The sequence below is a fragment of the Spodoptera frugiperda genome, chromosome 10 (genome assembly GCF_023101765.2).
Source record: "Spodoptera frugiperda isolate SF20-4 chromosome 10, AGI-APGP_CSIRO_Sfru_2.0, whole genome shotgun sequence".
NCBI lineage: Eukaryota > Metazoa > Arthropoda > Insecta > Lepidoptera > Noctuidae > Spodoptera > Spodoptera frugiperda.
The window spans coordinates 5,496,051-5,513,329 of record NC_064221.1 but is presented as its reverse complement, the minus strand read 5'-3'; the positions used below and the strand labels follow the sequence as shown (position 1 = coordinate 5,513,329).

The following is a 17,279-nucleotide window of genomic DNA, read 5'->3' as shown; positions in this document are numbered from 1 at the left end:
TGCCGACAGCTGCGCCACTGCACTCTCTCCCAATTACATGGCCGCACCGCCTGCAGTACCTAGGGTAGTTAATTTCGCTGCTATAATTAAATTAAGTATGTTTTTGTAAAAAAATAACATGTCTTTAGTGCTGCAAAAATAATATGATTATGAGACCTCCATTATGTAATAATTTCCTTACGTATTTGCAAACGCGTTTATCAAGCGAGGTATATTGGATGCGGGAAAAAATATCTTTAAAATGTTCTTCAGTTTGAGAATATTCCTAATAGCTATACACTATACCGTTTTTTTGAAGGGGGAAAATCATCCAATGATTTCTCTATCCTTGGGTGGGGCGAGAAGAGAGAGTATTAAACTCTTACTGACTAAAAACCACCCCGTTACTACTCCTGCTATTCGAGCCAGAGCCCCGGCAACCGGCTAGGTACTCTGCAGCTCCGAGTAGACATACCTTGGAGGGTGATTGGGCCTCCGGTAACCTGAGTCACATAACGAATCACAACGCAAGCGTTGTTTCACGTCGGTTTTTTGTGAGGCCGTGGTATCATTCCGGACGAGCTGACCCAATCCAGCCGAAGCATGGCTCTCCCGCACTTAAAGATTTGCTTTCTAAAGGTACAAGACACAGTTTGTATGGAGCTTATGTCAAAATTGTATCTAGTAAACATATTTAAAGATAGATAGGTTATTGGAATTTGCCGTTAATGATTACTTAAACTTTTCCTTAGTAACAATTTTGTTCCGAAAACAATTACTCAAGACTGGGTTAAGTAATCATTAAATGACTAAAGTAAATGACTAATAATTAAATTTGCTGCGATAAAAGCACTAAATTCAATTCCAGAATAAACTTTATGGTGTTATACAACTTCCATAATTCTCGGTAATTAATGTGTTATTTGCAGTTATTTAATTATTTATCATCGTTTGCTACGTAACAATATAAATACACAGATTATTAATTTCTTCGAAACCTAAATACAGCGTGCTATGATTCAACCATGATTATACTTAGGTATTGATAAAATTAAAAATATTATCAATGGATGAATGTATATGTACATAAGTGTATGACTATCAGATATATATCTTATTTAAAGGTAAATATTATGCCTATCTCCACGACATCTATATGTCGTATAATCTTAGGGAATTAGTCAATTAGGTTATGCGATTGGTATAGGGTGATTGGAAAATAGGAGGAAGGATTTTTAAGTTTATAATATGCCTTGTAATTTCATTGAAATGGACCAAGTCCCTCTCTGCGAAATGTTTTAAAGAACTTGATAGACTTTCAGATCGATGGTTCTCATCTACCTAATTAGAAAAAATAAACCATTTTTTTATTCTTATTAGCTATTTTTGTTTATTATCGGTAGATATCTTATTGGAATTAAATAATCCTATATTAGGCTGAAGGGTTATTTTGTTTGTTTGTGAGAACGCGCTAATTTCAAGAACTACTGTAAGGTAGGTCCCAATTGAATAATTAGTTTTGTGTTGGATAGTCCATTTATCGAGGAAGGTGTGAATGAAACCGCGCGTAAGTACCTAGCTAGTTATTAAATAAATAGAAGACTAGGTAGGTTTTTCTACATACGTAATTGATTGGAACAACTCTTTCTAACTAGAAACATACCGTACCTGTTTGTTTTTATTTTAATTTAATGGTTATGCAGATTAACAAATCTAATCGTTCTAATAGGGATAATGATAGGGTATGAAAATTAAAAAACCTGTCTAGTCTGTCAGTTAGGTAATGAAAAAATATTAGACACGTAGGTTTTTTATTTTGTCATTTAGATAAAAATACTTTAGATAAAACGAATCAAAGTTTAGTTTGTTTCCGTAAGAAAATAAAAAAACGAGTCTAATATTTTAAAATAATCCACAAGACGGGCATTAAAATTAAAATTAGTTAGTACGTGGTAAGTACTTATAAAGTACTTAAAATATTTCTTTTTTACTTTTACTGAACATCCTATACCAACGCAATATAGGTAGGTAATATTATACGATCACATAAACCATATATTCACTATCTTTTCCTCAATAGATCACCAACTCAAATATTTATGTTCGTGAAAAATACCCAATCTCAAGATAATACAAGCAATATAACACCTTATCTATAAAGAAATAAAATACATAATCACTTCTGTCAACCTCGGTCGCAAAGTGGGGATTGGATGCTGTGATCTGGGATCCGCCCCCACTTAAGATCCACCAATCAGAGGCCGCCATCTCGTTGGACGATGTGTTCTTATGTACGTTTGTTGACAATGGAATGTTATTTATATAAAGGGGGGAATATGTAGATGTTTGTGTGAGATGAGGGGGAAATTGGTGATTTAGTTGTGGAGTCAGATGTAGGTATGGGGAGTTACGGGTGAAAACAGAATTGGGGGTAGTTTTCTAGGTCAAAAAAATATTTTGACATTTCAGTAAAATATACTTAGTATCCCAAAATAATCGCACTTTCATAACTTTTTTAATTTTTCTAGCTAATTTTTAAGATTTTGTATGCTATTTGACGCAAAAATTTCATGACTTTATCAAGTAGCGATCACAAGTTTCATAGAAAATATTCTTTTTTTGTTGAGGGGGGAAATCATCCAATGACTTCTCCCGCCTTGGGCGAGGTGAGAGGGAGTGTCAGACTCTTACTGACTAAAAACCACCCCGTTCCTTCTCCTGCTTATCGAGCCGGAGCCCCGGTAACTCGCTAGGTAGTCCGCAGCTCCAAATTGCACACTAGATAGGTACTTAGATATACATATCTAGGTAGTTAGGTACATCTAGACACATATCTAATATTTGGATGTTTGCCGATATTTCGCTTCAAATCATTCGGTTTCCAGTTGGCTGCAGTCCCATCGGATCAAGAGTGCGTAGGTATTAGTAAATCAATAAAACCTACGGCCAAAGATTAAACGAAACTTCGGATTCGAGAACCGGAGTAGGCCCCCAGATCTTATTTGAGAATTTATAGTAATCCTTGAGTAAAAAATCGTTTTTGTATTGCTCTAATTGATAGATATCTACATCTTATCTTGGTCTCCTTTTTGTTCTCCGTATTGAGGGTGACCCTTTTGCGACCTCTGCATAGCTGTATTCATAGGTACGGACGACCTAGCCGGTTGATGGAACTCCGGCTTGAAGCAGGAGTAGGGTAGGACTGTGGAGCTGCGGACTGCCTCCGGAGCCCCAGACTGCCTTTCCTGGAGCAGCGGGTTACCGAGGCTCCGGGTCGAAAAGCAGGATTAGGAACGGGATGGAGTATTCGCAGGAGTAGACGGACGAGTGGGACGGGGTGGACATACTAGTGTGCCAAAAAGAAAAAAATGATCCGCGTACGCGAAATGAAAAGAAAATACACAACCATAACTTTAACCATTGGTAAAGCTCGAAGGAGTAACTGATTTAATTAATCCAAAAGTCACTATTTTTATAAGTGAATGAAAAAATCAGATTGTGGAACCACATAAAAACAAATTAAAGGTAGTAATAGTAGTTCCTAATTAAACAAGAATTATAAAAGCGGTTCTTAACCAGAATGAGGTTGAGAACTCCTATTTTCTTACAATAATCAAGAAATATGTATTCTAATGCCATCTATTGGATACACATGTAAAATACAGAATGTTAGTTATTCAATTCTTTGATAGATGGCACGGCAAACGTTTTCTGCAACAGTACTGCTACTCGACGCAAGATGGCACTAAACAAAACATTCTCAATGAGATACATAAAAATAGTTTTTATGAAACCGTCCAGCTTTATTTCAATAATATACATTAATAATTAATTTACATAAATATTTATTAACAGTCATTAAGCATAGATATACATAGATAATGAAATATTTAACTAAAAGATTGTTTACATGCGGATATTTGACTGAACAGCCAAAATAAAAACATTCCCTAAATTCATTCATTTATTTACCTATTTTTATTATTTTCAGGTTTAGGTACATTCCCTTGTTTAAAAAAATGTGATTGTTTAATTAATGCTATGATTATATTACTTACTTACTTTTAATCATGACGACGGAAAAAACAGGAATTTATCATTGGAAGTTGGGCGACATTTCTCTGGCGAGAGTTTGCAAAAAAGTTTATTCGAATGTGCAAGTTGTGAAGGACGAGCGTGGATTGTTTTATGACGACAAAGGTATTTAACATTCAATTGTTTCATTTGAGACAAAATACCGCGAATAGACCGCGACGTTTATATTTTTCTATTTCGATTGTAATGCGGTAACTTGGGAAAACCCAGCATTGATTATTGACGAGATAGGTGCGTTGAGTGCGTTCATCAGCGAATTCTTCTCGGAAAAACTGGACAATCATAATAGATAACATCTCAGTGCCTAGTTAGACAGTATTCATAATTTTAAACATAATGTACTACTTATAAGTAGTACTAGACTAGATCTGAGGAAATATAGGTAGGGCTTGAATGAGAGAGAATGTAGGCAGGTACCTATGACTTATTGCGTTGAATCAGATATTACAAGTTTGAAGTATCATTGTCACTTTTCATTGGTAGGCCCGATACAAAAAATAAACATAACCTCGCGCCTGTCTCCGAAGGGTGTAGGCAGAGAAATTGGAACGCCAATTGCTATGAATCTTACATAGTTTTTTCGATCGATACCTAGTTAAACGATATTGTACTTAATTATTCACTATTATTTATTTATACTTAAGTAAATGTATTGTATACGTTTTTACAACACCAGTTTACATAATTATTACTTGCCCAAAGTAGTGTTCCGTGTCTAAAGTGCCGTGAACGCCCTCTGTCGGCAACTTACATCAACATTTTGCTCTTATACATTTTGTTTAATTCTAACCATCTTAGTACTAAGGTATTTAAGAAGTAATGCTACCTGCTAAAATTAGTTGGGACAAGTCATTCGATGACTATCCCTTTAAAAAACTTGCTAAAATTATCTATCTCTAGTTCTAGGCATATCAGCTAATGAAGATGGATCTCTTGAAGTGACAGAGGAGCTGTGCTACTATGTGGAGACCTGTAACACCAAGAACAGGTTCTGGTTGCCATACACCTGCATGTTCCTGGCTGAGAGGTCCAGACCTTTCTATGGACCTGCCCATAAGGCTCCGAAGATCTCACCTCCAAAAACTGCTACAGTTCCTAGAAAGGTAAGCAATGTTATCAGACTTAACTAATTACAAATATTATATATTTGACTTGTTCATTTTTCTATTAATAAACATGAGTCCTAACTTAACTGTTCATACACTGAATAAGAATAAGAAATATTGACCGATAATTGTGTGACAAGGGCACTGACTTGAGTCCGTGGAGGGCAAAATATTTTAATATAAAAAAACTTAACTGACCAAAAGTGGGAACATTTAACAATATCTACCTAATCCATTAAATAAAAATTTGAAACATTATCATCTTTCTGTACACTTACCTATTCTACTAATAACTTCAGGATTTAAGTTGCAATTTAGAATATTAATCTTTAAACATGATTCTCTCTAAATAATCCACTTAAATCACTTTACAGAGAAAAATTAAAGAAGATCTAACAGTACCATTGAACGTAAAACTCAACAAGAAGGAACCAGACCTCAACGTAACCTATGACATCACACACACTCCGTTAAAACAGGGGCGATACGAGAATGCATTCAAAGAATTTATACGGAGAGGAAAGGAACTTCTGTTTGACGAATACTATGAGTATTTACAAAGAGACGTTGACACAAATAAAGATTGCTTAGATTATTTAATGAATGTTGATGCAAGTACGGAGGATAAGTTTGAGATGGTGATTAAAGCTTCGGTTACGGAGAAGGAGATTGAGAACTATCTGCGTCAGTGCTGGAGATATAACTTTGTTCACAAACAGATGAATATGTTGGATCGGAGTAATGATGCTTCGGACAGCTCGGTAAGCATTATTTAGTCTGTATTAATACTTAGTATACAACACTCTCCTACTAGTTACATCAAACCAGCCACAATTCAACAACACTATCTATTCTATATTATACAAGGGTCTGCCTCGTTGGTCGAGTGGTCGCAAGCGCGACTGCCGATGCCGGACAAGGGTCTCGGGTTCGATTTCCGAGTCGGGCAAAGTACTACTGGGCTCGTTTCGGTTTTTTAAAAATTACTAAGTAGTAGCACAGCACGGAGCCCAGAATCGTGTCCAGTATATGGCAATAGGCTCACCGTCCATTACATGGGGCTAATAACAAAAATGGTGAAGACAGGGTGCACATTGTACATGTACAGTGCCTCTAGTACTATGCCTACCTCTTCGGGGATAAAAGGCGTGACGTTGGCGATCACGACGATAAACAAACCATAAAACATTCTCCCTTGCTTCTAGAACTCGTCATCACCAACAAAGCCAGTGATCACATTACATACTCCGTGGTGCCTGGTCTGCGGGAAGGGCGACCGTCTGCGAGACTGCCCCAACTGTCCATCCGCCTTCCACCTCGCTTGCAGGAGAGAGTGGCTGGTCACTATCATACGTATGTATCTTAACACTTTGAATGCCACGGGGGTCACAGGTGACCGACGTTAGCAGAGGATTTGCCTTCAACAGTTTTCAATTAGCAGTCAAAGACTTAAGTTATATTGTCAGGTATAAGTAGTGAATTATCCTATTTTTATATATCTTCGACCTATAGTTATCATACATTTTTTAAGTTGTATAATATCGCCTCTCAAAAATCCGGTGTGAAACAACGCTTGCGTTGTCTTTCGTCGCATGATGTGAATCCTTCAATTCTTCTCCCTCCCTCCATACCCAATAATTAAACCTAAATTCCTGATGTCTTCTGGTGTTTCGGGTGCCCATCATGCATGAGCGGCGCCGATTGCTTACCATCAAGTGATCCGTACGCTTAGCTTATTTGCCACCCTATGCCATATAATAACATTAAATTCAATAACACCTACAAACAAAAGCATAGCAACGTTACACCATTCTACAATTGGTTGCAGATCGCAAGAATCCTCCAAAGAAGCCGTCTAAGCCGGTGACTCTGGTGGAGAAGATACTGTCCAGTACCCGCACTATATGCAGCGTGAAGAAGGAGAAGGAGAACACGGAGCTCTGTCCCAGCTGCATGTGGGGACCGCGCGTGGGGTAAACATAAATTATATTTCAATAAAGGAGAATGCCAAAGTTTCAAAAAAAAAAATGGCTATGTGTCAATAGCTATGTGTGTAATTTTTATTCAGCTCAAAATTACCTATCCAATGATGTAACACACATAGCTATTGGAAGGTGGGACCAGAATTTGCATCCTCCTTTAGCTATAAAACATCACGCTATGACCAATAGGAGTCGAGCAGAGCGGGTGAAACCGCGCGGAAGTAGCTAGTATTAACACTTTGAACCGCTAACGTCGGTCACCGGTGGGTCAAAGACTTAATTATAAAAATATGTACCTTTCGCACTATCACATTGCCTGAGGTAAACAGCAACAACTAATACTTTTTTTACCTACTCTGAAGCCCTTATTAAAGTCAACCTGCACGCATCTTAGCACGAAATCTTAGGATATAACTAACATGTTCAAAATGAAACTTTAATTCCAGTTACGACGACGTAGTGTGGCACAAGCTGGGCCCGTGTCCGTGGTGGCCGGCGCGGGTGCTCACTCCGGGCGCCACGCCGTCCTGTCTGCTCGCCAGGAACCATTCGCCGCATCATTGGCCGCTCAAGTACTATGGTAAGAAGTAATTTTTTATGGGACAAGCCCGCCACGACCTCCATTACCGCTGCAACTCCTGTAAGCCAGGATCTACTGTAGATTGTTGGCAGACAGTGGACGGTAGATTCCTTGATTAGGTATCTAGTAAAGAAATTGTACAAGAAAACAAGTAATTAACAACATAGAAAAAAATTTACAATGTCATGCTGTTGAATTCCTGAAGAGATAGATAGAGTTGCTTAATACACAAATACAATGTAAGAATCTCTTTTCACCAATTATTATCTAGAGAAAGACTGAGAGAGTCCATAGCATACACTAGTCATAATGCCAGACTCTTAGATACTACCCGGAGCTGCGGACTAACTAGCGGGTTACCGGGGTACCGGTTCAAAAAGCAGGAGTAAGAGCAGGGTGGTTTTTAGTCAGTAAGAGTCTGACGTTCCCTCTCGTCTCGCCCAAGACGGGAGAAGTCATTGGATGATTCTCACAACTCAAAAAAAGACTGATACTGAGTTCGAAAAAAAGGCCAAATAATAATTAGCCCTACTCGGAAATTGCATCCGAGGGTCGATAGGTACGCTTCAGCAGTTTAACCGTCAACTGAGATTACTAAACTCCTTACATAGCATTCACAGCATCATGCCTACTGTAGTCAGTCATCAAGCACGTATAAATCCTCAGGTACCCTAAACCACGCTTGGGGAGAGACGTCCCGCATGAGTCTGTTCCTACCGGCGCATGCGCAGACCACGCCCCGCGACGAAATGCTCGCCAAAGCTATGTTAGACGCCTGCGACGATTACATCTCTGTATACCTCACTTAGGTAAGGAGGGGTGAAGGTAACGATCACAATCATGTTAAGTATTCATACTAGTTATTTTGTTTTATTTTTGTTGACTATTTTATTAGGATTTTACAAAAAAAAGGTTAAATTCATTATTATGTTATTGGCTTACTCGTGTAACTGTTTGACGAGGAACTCGACTAGTTTCATGAATATGAGCCTCTAGCATGTCTTGAAACTAGTAGAGTTCCTCGTCAAACAGTTACGTGAGTAAGCCGTTAACATAATAATTAATTTAGTATGTCTCACGAAAGTTAAAATAAGGTTTAATGTTGAAAATATTGTGATCTCATTTTTTATTATAGTTTTAGCTACTTTCGTTGTGCAATAAAATTAGGACCTGTAGCGTCATTAATAAAATGACTAAGTAAGATAATCATTGAAATAGAATTTATAAATCAGCTTTAAAATAATTGTTAGCTATATATGTTAAACAAATGTTGCTTAATTTTAATTAAAATTGTGAAGTACCAAGTGGTATTTGTAAATATACATATTACCTAGGGTAAATAGGTACCTAAATACCTAGATATTTTTTTACTACATAAATGTATCTCTCATACATTGGTTCGTATATGTTCAGCTGCTAGTTTCGATCGGACTAGCCTGTTTCGCAGGAGATATTATATTGCCACAACTGCCAGAAAACACTAATAATTAAAATATATTCTATACCCTTCTGTGATTTGGTAAGAAGATACTTCCTCGTAAGAGACTAGATGCAGAATTCTCAAGTTAAATTGTTGGTAAATAAAACTTATCATTAGTAGTTTGTGATTAGACCAGTGTTATTTTTTGGTTTGATGTCGGTTTTTCATTTTTAATGTCTCATCGGATTATATGGGTGTTTTTCCACCAGATATGTGCTATATAGCTATGCTACAAAGATATACTACGAGCTAAGCTGTGAAACGATGTGACCGTTTTCACTAATACTAAGCTATGTAACTGTGCGAGGAAGATGCACAGTGCGAGTATGCATTGTCCTTTCCATATAAAAACATAGTTTAGCTGAGTCTGTTTCGCCAGTGCCAAGTCAAAAATGTCTACCAATGAATATGATTGATGAAAGCCAAACGCATCCACAGCAACGTAGCCTAGCACATCTCTGATGGAAAAACCCCCTAATGGGTGCAGAGAGCGAATCATTTTTGGCACGCATACTTGTACATTATAATATCTCCTGCATTTTTATACTTAATAGCTATTAATAGTTAATTATAATTAATATCTGCATAATTAAATCTAGTTTGCATATTACACGCGTCACATGCTTACATGTGACTTAATTTCTTACCAAATCATCGAGGTATCATCAAAATTTTATTTCTATCCAATTTACTTATCACTAAATCGAAATCCGATATACAAAATTATGACGTCAAAATAAGATTATGTACATGCGAAAACCGTTTAAAAAACGATCCATCATATTTGGACAGCGGCTTAAGATGTTCGTGATAACTCACTTATAATTTATACGTGACATAAAAACTAATGAATACCTATAAATTCATTATACACGGTGTAACAAAAAGGGGGTACACATATCAAGTGCACGGTTTCTAGATAACATAACAAACGATACGGGAAGGGTTTTTTCAACTCATGTTTTCATGGAACGAAGTTATGAATTTTTTCAATACATAAAATTTCAGAAACCGAACATCAAAATTAGGTAGATACCTACAGGTACTAGGCGATCAGATTTATACAGAAGAAATGTTTCGTAATTAGCGAGTGACCCCTGTAGTGTTGTGATACGTTTGCTTGTATGATTTAAAATCAAGAACCATGCGACACCAAGTATTTGGTACCAATTTTTTTTAACGTATTTTGAGCTGAAACTTTGTGTAGAGATTTTATTCAACCTGTATTCTTCATGTATATGTTATTTTGTTACACGCTGTATATTATCTCTTCTTTTTAAGAAAGTGTATTTTTGTTTTAATTTTATCAATAAAATTTGTTGGCTATCTAAATTGGGTTTTTATTTTACCTTGCCTGTTTATCTATGCGGGTAAATGATTCACAATATGTATTTCTTTATCGTGTATTTATGATATAACACTAAATTGTTTTAGTGGACAAATGCTACGTGGTTTTTGACACGGTGAATGACGATTATAAATACATGGGCGTGGTAATTTGGGTCTTAGGGCTCTTTATATGTTAGCTATACTGACGATTATTGACGAAAGTGGTACGTTAGGTACTCTTTGAGTGCGAATCCTTGACCGTTTTTAGGCCAATTAGGGCGTTTTTCCACCAGATATGTGTTATGTAGCTATGCTACGAAGATGTACCTAATAGCTACAAGGAAGCTGTGAAACTATGTGACCGTTTCCACCAATTCGAGTAAGATGTGCCGCCGCAAAGTAGTTGCACGAGGCAGATGCGCAGCTCGAGTATGCTAGGTATCGATAGTAAGGAAATCATCCAGAGCACGCATCCATAGCATTCATCTTTCCATATAAAAATATATTTTAGTTGCTACATACCAGTGTTAAGCTATGTGTACCTATGAATATGATTGGTGGAAGCCAAACATATTCACAGCGACGTAGCATCTTTGGTGGAAAAGCAGCGAGCGTTAGAGCCGGGATAACTCTACACTCTTTACAAGTCTAACTTCAGAACCAACTAGGTAATAAATAATAATGAAATTGGGTGTAACTTTTACAGTACTATCCGCGCTCCCTAACTAAGAGTATTTTTGGGTAAATCTCTTTTAAGGGGTACAATAAAAAACAAGATATACATTATTTACACATTTTATTTCGTTTTTAAAAAATAATACTTTTTTTTTAATCAACAAGTATGAAGCAATCTATGTGATTTTCCGGTTGACAATGTTTTGTACTTATAAAATTATATATTCAACTATATATTACATAAACATTACTATACATGGAACCGCCCACAAAATGGCTGACCATTTGACGTATCCCGCCATTTTGAGTGCCACAGACAACATTAAAATAGCACAGATTAAACATGTATGCGCTTGGGCAACTTTACTCAATTTAAAAGTAATAAATACAAAAAGGATGAAAGTTGATCTCGCGCATTGAATTAAACATAATTTTTTAATGTTGTTTTTTTACACAGTTAATTTTCAGTTTTACGAAGAGCCTGAAACTTAAAATATACAATTGAAGTATGTTTATATAAATAGTTGTTCATTGTTTTCTACATTATTGCATCTATCAAAACTACTTAATTCACAAATGATGCCCAAAACAATTTCCACACCAGCTTGGCGTATTTATACAAACATTAGCGTTATTTAGTTATTACAAAATATACTCTACTCATACCAAAATAAAGTCCATTTTACATTAGCAGTTAACAACACCAACATTTGCACCAATACACCAAATGTGTCACAAATATGAAGTAGGAAGATCAAATCACAGTTACCCTTCAGATTCATTCAATGTAAAATGACCCTAAGTACTATTACCATTAACCACATTTTTCTTTGAACAGGTTTTGTAGCTAAGACAATTGAATTTCAAGACGTAATTACATATTTCATTTTATAACAGATTTCTTTAAACTATACTATTAAATATTGAAAGATAGAAAATATAAATTCTAATGAATTGACACTGGTGGTGAAATATGGTCATTATTACTATTATTCTAGTATTTAGACTATACTAACATGTAGCCTAATATAATAGTGCTAATTTTCTTATTTACCAACCAGATTAAGAATTTAACTCAGTGCTTATACAGATAAATACCTAGATTTTTATCAGTTTTATGAGTCCTATAGTCTTATGTAATAGAGGCGAGTCATTAATATTTAACACCCACTTAACACGAGCACCCTTAGTACGAGTTATACTTTATGTTTAATGAAATCGATCAATAACGCTCGCGCTCTGATTGGCCGACTCAAATAAACCAACCAATCAGAGCGCGCTCTCGTTGAACGTAAAACAAACTCGTAATAAGCCCTAAGTTATGTTATTTGTTGGAACTCATAATACAGGTTTAATGTAATAGTGAGTCTTAAAATTGGTTTATATATTTTTTAGAGAACAGTATGGTAATTGGCACAAAAATATAGCGTTCTAACAGAAATGAATAGCAATATTTATTTGATTTGATTCATAACAAAAATCAGCACTATTATATTTTCAAGCTATTTAATTGTTTATGTATTGTCATAACATTATTCTTGCATGTAAAATATGAGTCTTGAATATATTTAATTTCTTTACAGTTATTACAATATCATTACGACATTTAGTTCCAGAGGGGCTTGGCAGTGTAATGTACAATACATTTTTAAATTTTGTGAGGTATGTTATGTCTCTTTTATAGGGGAGGGCAAACCTATTTCTATGCACTGGGCACATCTACATGCTCCATATTATCATTATGTATTCTCAAAATACTTTGCCCGACCCTAGAAACGAACTCGGGACAAGTTTACAAAATCATAATTCCAGAAAACGACCATTATAAATTACATAAGGCATAATGGCAGACACAAATAATTATACGAATTTCGAATAATTTCTAAAGTTCCAACACCTAATTATAAGCGGGTTTATATAAATTCACGCCCTCTTGCTCCTTGCAGAGGTAGGCAGAGCAAGTGTATAATCATACACTGGGTAAAATTTATTATTTATTCCTTAAAAAACATTAAAATGAAAAATCCCTAAAATATAAACATTTAATTAAACAAGACTATATGCTTATACAACGAAACACTAAATAAAGGTACGCGTCCACAGGCCCGCATCGTACGCAACGGATTTTAGTTTGTCTTGTATAGAAACTCATACAACTGCGTCCACTGATCCGCATCGTACGGACCGCATCATCAGCAATGACTACATGCGACGCGTACCGATGACGTCATACGATGCGTACGATGCGGACGTGTGGACGCTTACCCTAAGGGAATATTTTTAAATTAATTCGAATAGGAGGTTACATTATGACCTAATATAAAACCAAAGTGCAATAAAACTGATAATTTCGACTATTTATTGTTTTAAATGCATTTTAATTCATTTTTATTGTACTGTGTATTTAAAAAATAAACTTTTAGCATACATACAAGATCACAGACAAGTATAAAAACATTAGTTTACATCTACACGAAACGATTAATTAGATAATTTTAACGCACCCGGCGTTTATAAGCGTTTACATAATATAATAATATATATTTTAGCTAATTATTTATATTATATAATTATAATAATCTATAATAATAATAACATTCATTCTAGGCTAGAAAAATAACTTTTGGCAATTACTTATTTCATCATTTTTCTTATTATGGATCTCATATTTTTTTTGTATTAAATTCTATTACTAATAAGTATTTTGTGTATGAAGAAGCACCTTCCCGTTTTGGTTCTATCATTAATTTAAATATTTTAAACTGACTACAAATATTAACTATTGTAGAATTAAAGTGAAAACAAAGATTTTTTCAATTTAACACAAAAATCTTTAAATTCGGGACTATTGTGGCATACTCAGGATTTTAAGTCTTATTATAACCAATATAATCGCCATAATCAATTTAAAATTAATTTCCGATTCATTTAAGTCAATTTTCATTACATTATTAATTACGTTAAAAGGCCGTTAACAAATCTCATTAAAATAATAAAAAAAAATCTAGTTTTTGTCTCAACCATTGATCTTTTTTCTCTCTCACACATTCTATATAACCTATACATACATACCTTCATATACATAAGACGCCAGTTTAAAAAAATAACTGTTTTTTTACAATCTTAGTTGGCATAATATCTCTATACAAAAAAAAATCTTCACGCAAATTGTTATTGAAAAATATATCTAATTTGTTAGGTTGTAAGGAAACAAATTGTATGTCGTCTTCAAGAGTGTTTTTTTTTTAAAGGATACTTGAGTTGATAAGATTGTGAGGGGAAGATTAAGAACTTCTTTGACGTAGAAAGTACCTACCTTAGTATTATAGGTACATACCTGCCTATATTTATATGACGCATATTATGTTAGGTATTCCGATATACATGCGTATGAGAAGAATATATTTATGTAAAAGTAGTTTGAACAAAGACAAAGTAATTTTTAATGGTTGAAATTACAAGACATATTTGGGTAAAACCACTCAGTTTTTTTATTCTTTTTAAAGCAACTTTGCCCCACCCTAGGATTTTCTCTCGTATCTGAGGTGCGCTTACAAACATACAAGTTCACATGCACGTGACACCCAGACCGGAAACAACAATTTGTGGATTACATAAAGAGTTATACCGAGCGGGAATCGAACCCGCAACACGTTGCACGACGGCCAGTTGCCCAGCCTTCGTCATTAAAATCTGTATATTATTACTTCGACAAAATCCACATGAAGTTTTAGAAAATCATTATAAAGTTAGCATATTCCGCTTTATGGCGTAGACAATAAGGTCTATAGAATAAAAATATAAGTACACAACCCAATTGATAAAAATATTAAATAAAAGCGTAAAGAGATTCTAAACATAATATCAGAGCACGTCTCAACGATTACTATCGATAACTAGTGAAGAAGACATACAATTTGTATCGATACTTCGATATCGACAATCCCGGGGTTGTAGGACAACACTATCTTAACTGTAGCTATATATCCGGAGCTGCGGACGACCTGACATGTTACCGGGGCTTCGGCTTAAAGCAGAAGTAGGAACGGGGTGGTTTTTAGTCAGTAAGAGTCTGACACTCCCTCTCGCTTCACACAAGGCGGGAGAAGTCATTGAATGATTTTAGTCCCTCGAAAAATAAAACTGTCTATCTATCTATAAGATATTTAATTTTATCAACATGCGTTCCACACGTACAGATATGAATGCGAAATCATCGTAAATACCTAATTACCATTGACATTCGCGATTATTTTAATTGAAAACGTTTTGTTAATTAGTATCGATTTGAATTATCGAAGTATTGTAAAAAAAATAGGATTAATTTGCTTCAATATTTTAAGACCGAGTTGAAAATATCCAGATGTAAATATGTAGTAAAGGAGATGAGATCCCAGAAAACATTTAATAAATAGCCCACATTCCATAGAAGTCATTTAATTGCAAAACGATCATTATATTCACCAGATTTTCAATCAACAGGTAATTTTTATGTGTAGAAATAAAATTGACATTAAGCAGTTTTTAATATTGAAGAATTGACCAATACCTATTCAATTTTCCGGTCACCGGTGACCACCACGGCGTTCAATGTGTTAAAAAAGACCATTTTAAAATACTACGATTTAACATAGTGTTGCCCCACGTAATACGTAATACTTCAACGTTTAACAATTAAATACATATAAACAAAGTGAGATTGTCTATATAAGCTAAAATATTAACAATGTACACTTTATATTGTCACTTACACGTAGATTACAACTAGGGTTTATTCACCGGGCCCAATGAAAAAGGCACTGACGGCGAAGAACAGGAACACTAGACCACCGATTATGGTAACTGTGGAAGAGAGAGAGAGAAAATTAGTATTAATATAATGATAAGGCATGCTGAGAAGTAATGCCGGAGCTGCGGACTGCCTAGCGGGTTACCGAGGCTCCGGCTCGAAAAGCAGGAGTTGTAACGGGGTGGTTTTAAATCAGTAAGAGTCTGCCGTACTCAGAGACATTTAATGATTACTTAAGCTGTTCCTTAGTATCGATTTTGTTTTGAAAACTATCGCGTAGGTGTAGTAACCATTAAATGACTGAGTGCGGCGGTGATGATACTCTCTCTCGCCTTGCCCAAATCAGGAGGCAAGGCATTTGATGATTTTACCCCCTTAAAATTAATTATAATGTACGAATTTCTGATGAAACAATTCGAAGATGGCTTGAAATCAGTTGAGCTCGCTCGAATAGTTTCGTTGTTTCAGAAAAGTATTCTAATTAATTATTTGTGTATGTCGCCTAAGTTATTATACAAAAATGTTCATCAATTGTGTAATTTTTTTTAAATTATTGTCATAAGGAAAAGAAATTGTTATTGATCGTCACGCTTGCTCAGTTTTTTTCATTGGTTTGGTCTTTGTGAAGTTTAAAATATTTCACTATATGCAAAAAAATCCAGTTTCAAAACCGCAGCTATAGTACAGTTTATCCAGGGGAGAAAAATAAACAGAACAGACAAATATATCAGTCTGGACATGGTACAGAAATAGCTCCATGGCTATCGGCTGTTTGCCAAACACGTAACAAATGCGTCATAACGATTTATTTCTTACGTTATTTCACTTTTTGCGCTGACGTTTATATTTCCATCACCGCGTGTATTTACATGGAAATATGAATTAAGATTTTTGAAAATTGCTCGCGCAGTAATTTAACTTTTTATAACGTGCGTCAATTATATTTTCGCTTATTCTATTCGTAGGTAAACCAGATTTTGGTAATTTTACCTAAATGTTGGTTGTTATATATGTAAACCAGATTAAGGCAGTTTTACCTAATCGTTTTTTTATCTTATACCACTGCTACACACTCATGTGTGAATCTAGTGTCGACCAACCATAAAAATATCAAGACACTGAAGCCTGATACACCCACCAAACAGAAATAAACTGCGTAAAATTTCATAAAAAGTTCAATCCAAAACCACCTTTAGAGCAGAAAAGAATAGGGTACACTTTCCCTTCATTGATATTGATTTAAAACCAGAAAAAACTTAAATAG

At 35.2% G+C, this 17,279-nt stretch overlaps 2 protein-coding genes across 6 annotated transcripts in view; one reads left to right on the top strand and one right to left on the bottom strand.

Moving 5' to 3' along the window:
• The first annotated feature begins 4,001 nt into the window (after window positions 1-4,001).
• On the top strand, window positions 4,002-10,951 carry LOC118277513 (uncharacterized). The gene is made up of 7 exons (XM_050696647.1): window positions 4,002-4,179; window positions 4,975-5,177; window positions 5,555-5,941; window positions 6,386-6,533; window positions 7,009-7,153; window positions 7,609-7,742; window positions 8,409-10,951. The coding sequence occupies exons 1-7, from the start codon at window positions 4,050-4,052 to the stop codon at window positions 8,549-8,551; spliced, it is 1,290 nt and encodes a 429-aa protein (XP_050552604.1). The 5' UTR covers window positions 4,002-4,049; the 3' UTR covers window positions 8,552-10,951.
• Window positions 10,952-11,330: 379 nt separating this feature from the next.
• LOC118277307 (transmembrane protein 165) overlaps window positions 11,331-17,279 on the bottom strand; it is a 53,399-nt gene continuing 47,450 nt past the window's right edge. For all 5 annotated transcript variants that reach the window (XM_035596039.2, XM_035596042.2, XM_035596040.2 and 2 more), the window contains one exon: window positions 11,331-16,068. In XM_035596039.2, the coding sequence (XP_035451932.1) occupies window positions 15,998-16,068 (71 nt within the window). In that variant the 3' untranslated portion in view covers window positions 11,331-15,997. The remainder of the gene's footprint in view (window positions 16,069-17,279) is intronic.

Excerpts from the sequence above, each read along its gene's own strand:
- LOC118277513 (XM_050696647.1), top strand. The coding sequence starts at position 4,050 with ATGACGACGGAAAAAACAGGAATTTATCATTGGAAGTTGGGCGACATT. Across the intron at positions 4,180-4,974 it reads ATTGTTTTATGACGACAAAG|TTCTAGGCATATCAGCTAAT; the intron begins GTATTTAACATT and ends ATCTATCTCTAG. Across the intron at positions 5,942-6,385 it reads ATGATGCTTCGGACAGCTCG|AACTCGTCATCACCAACAAA; the intron begins GTAAGCATTATT and ends CCTTGCTTCTAG.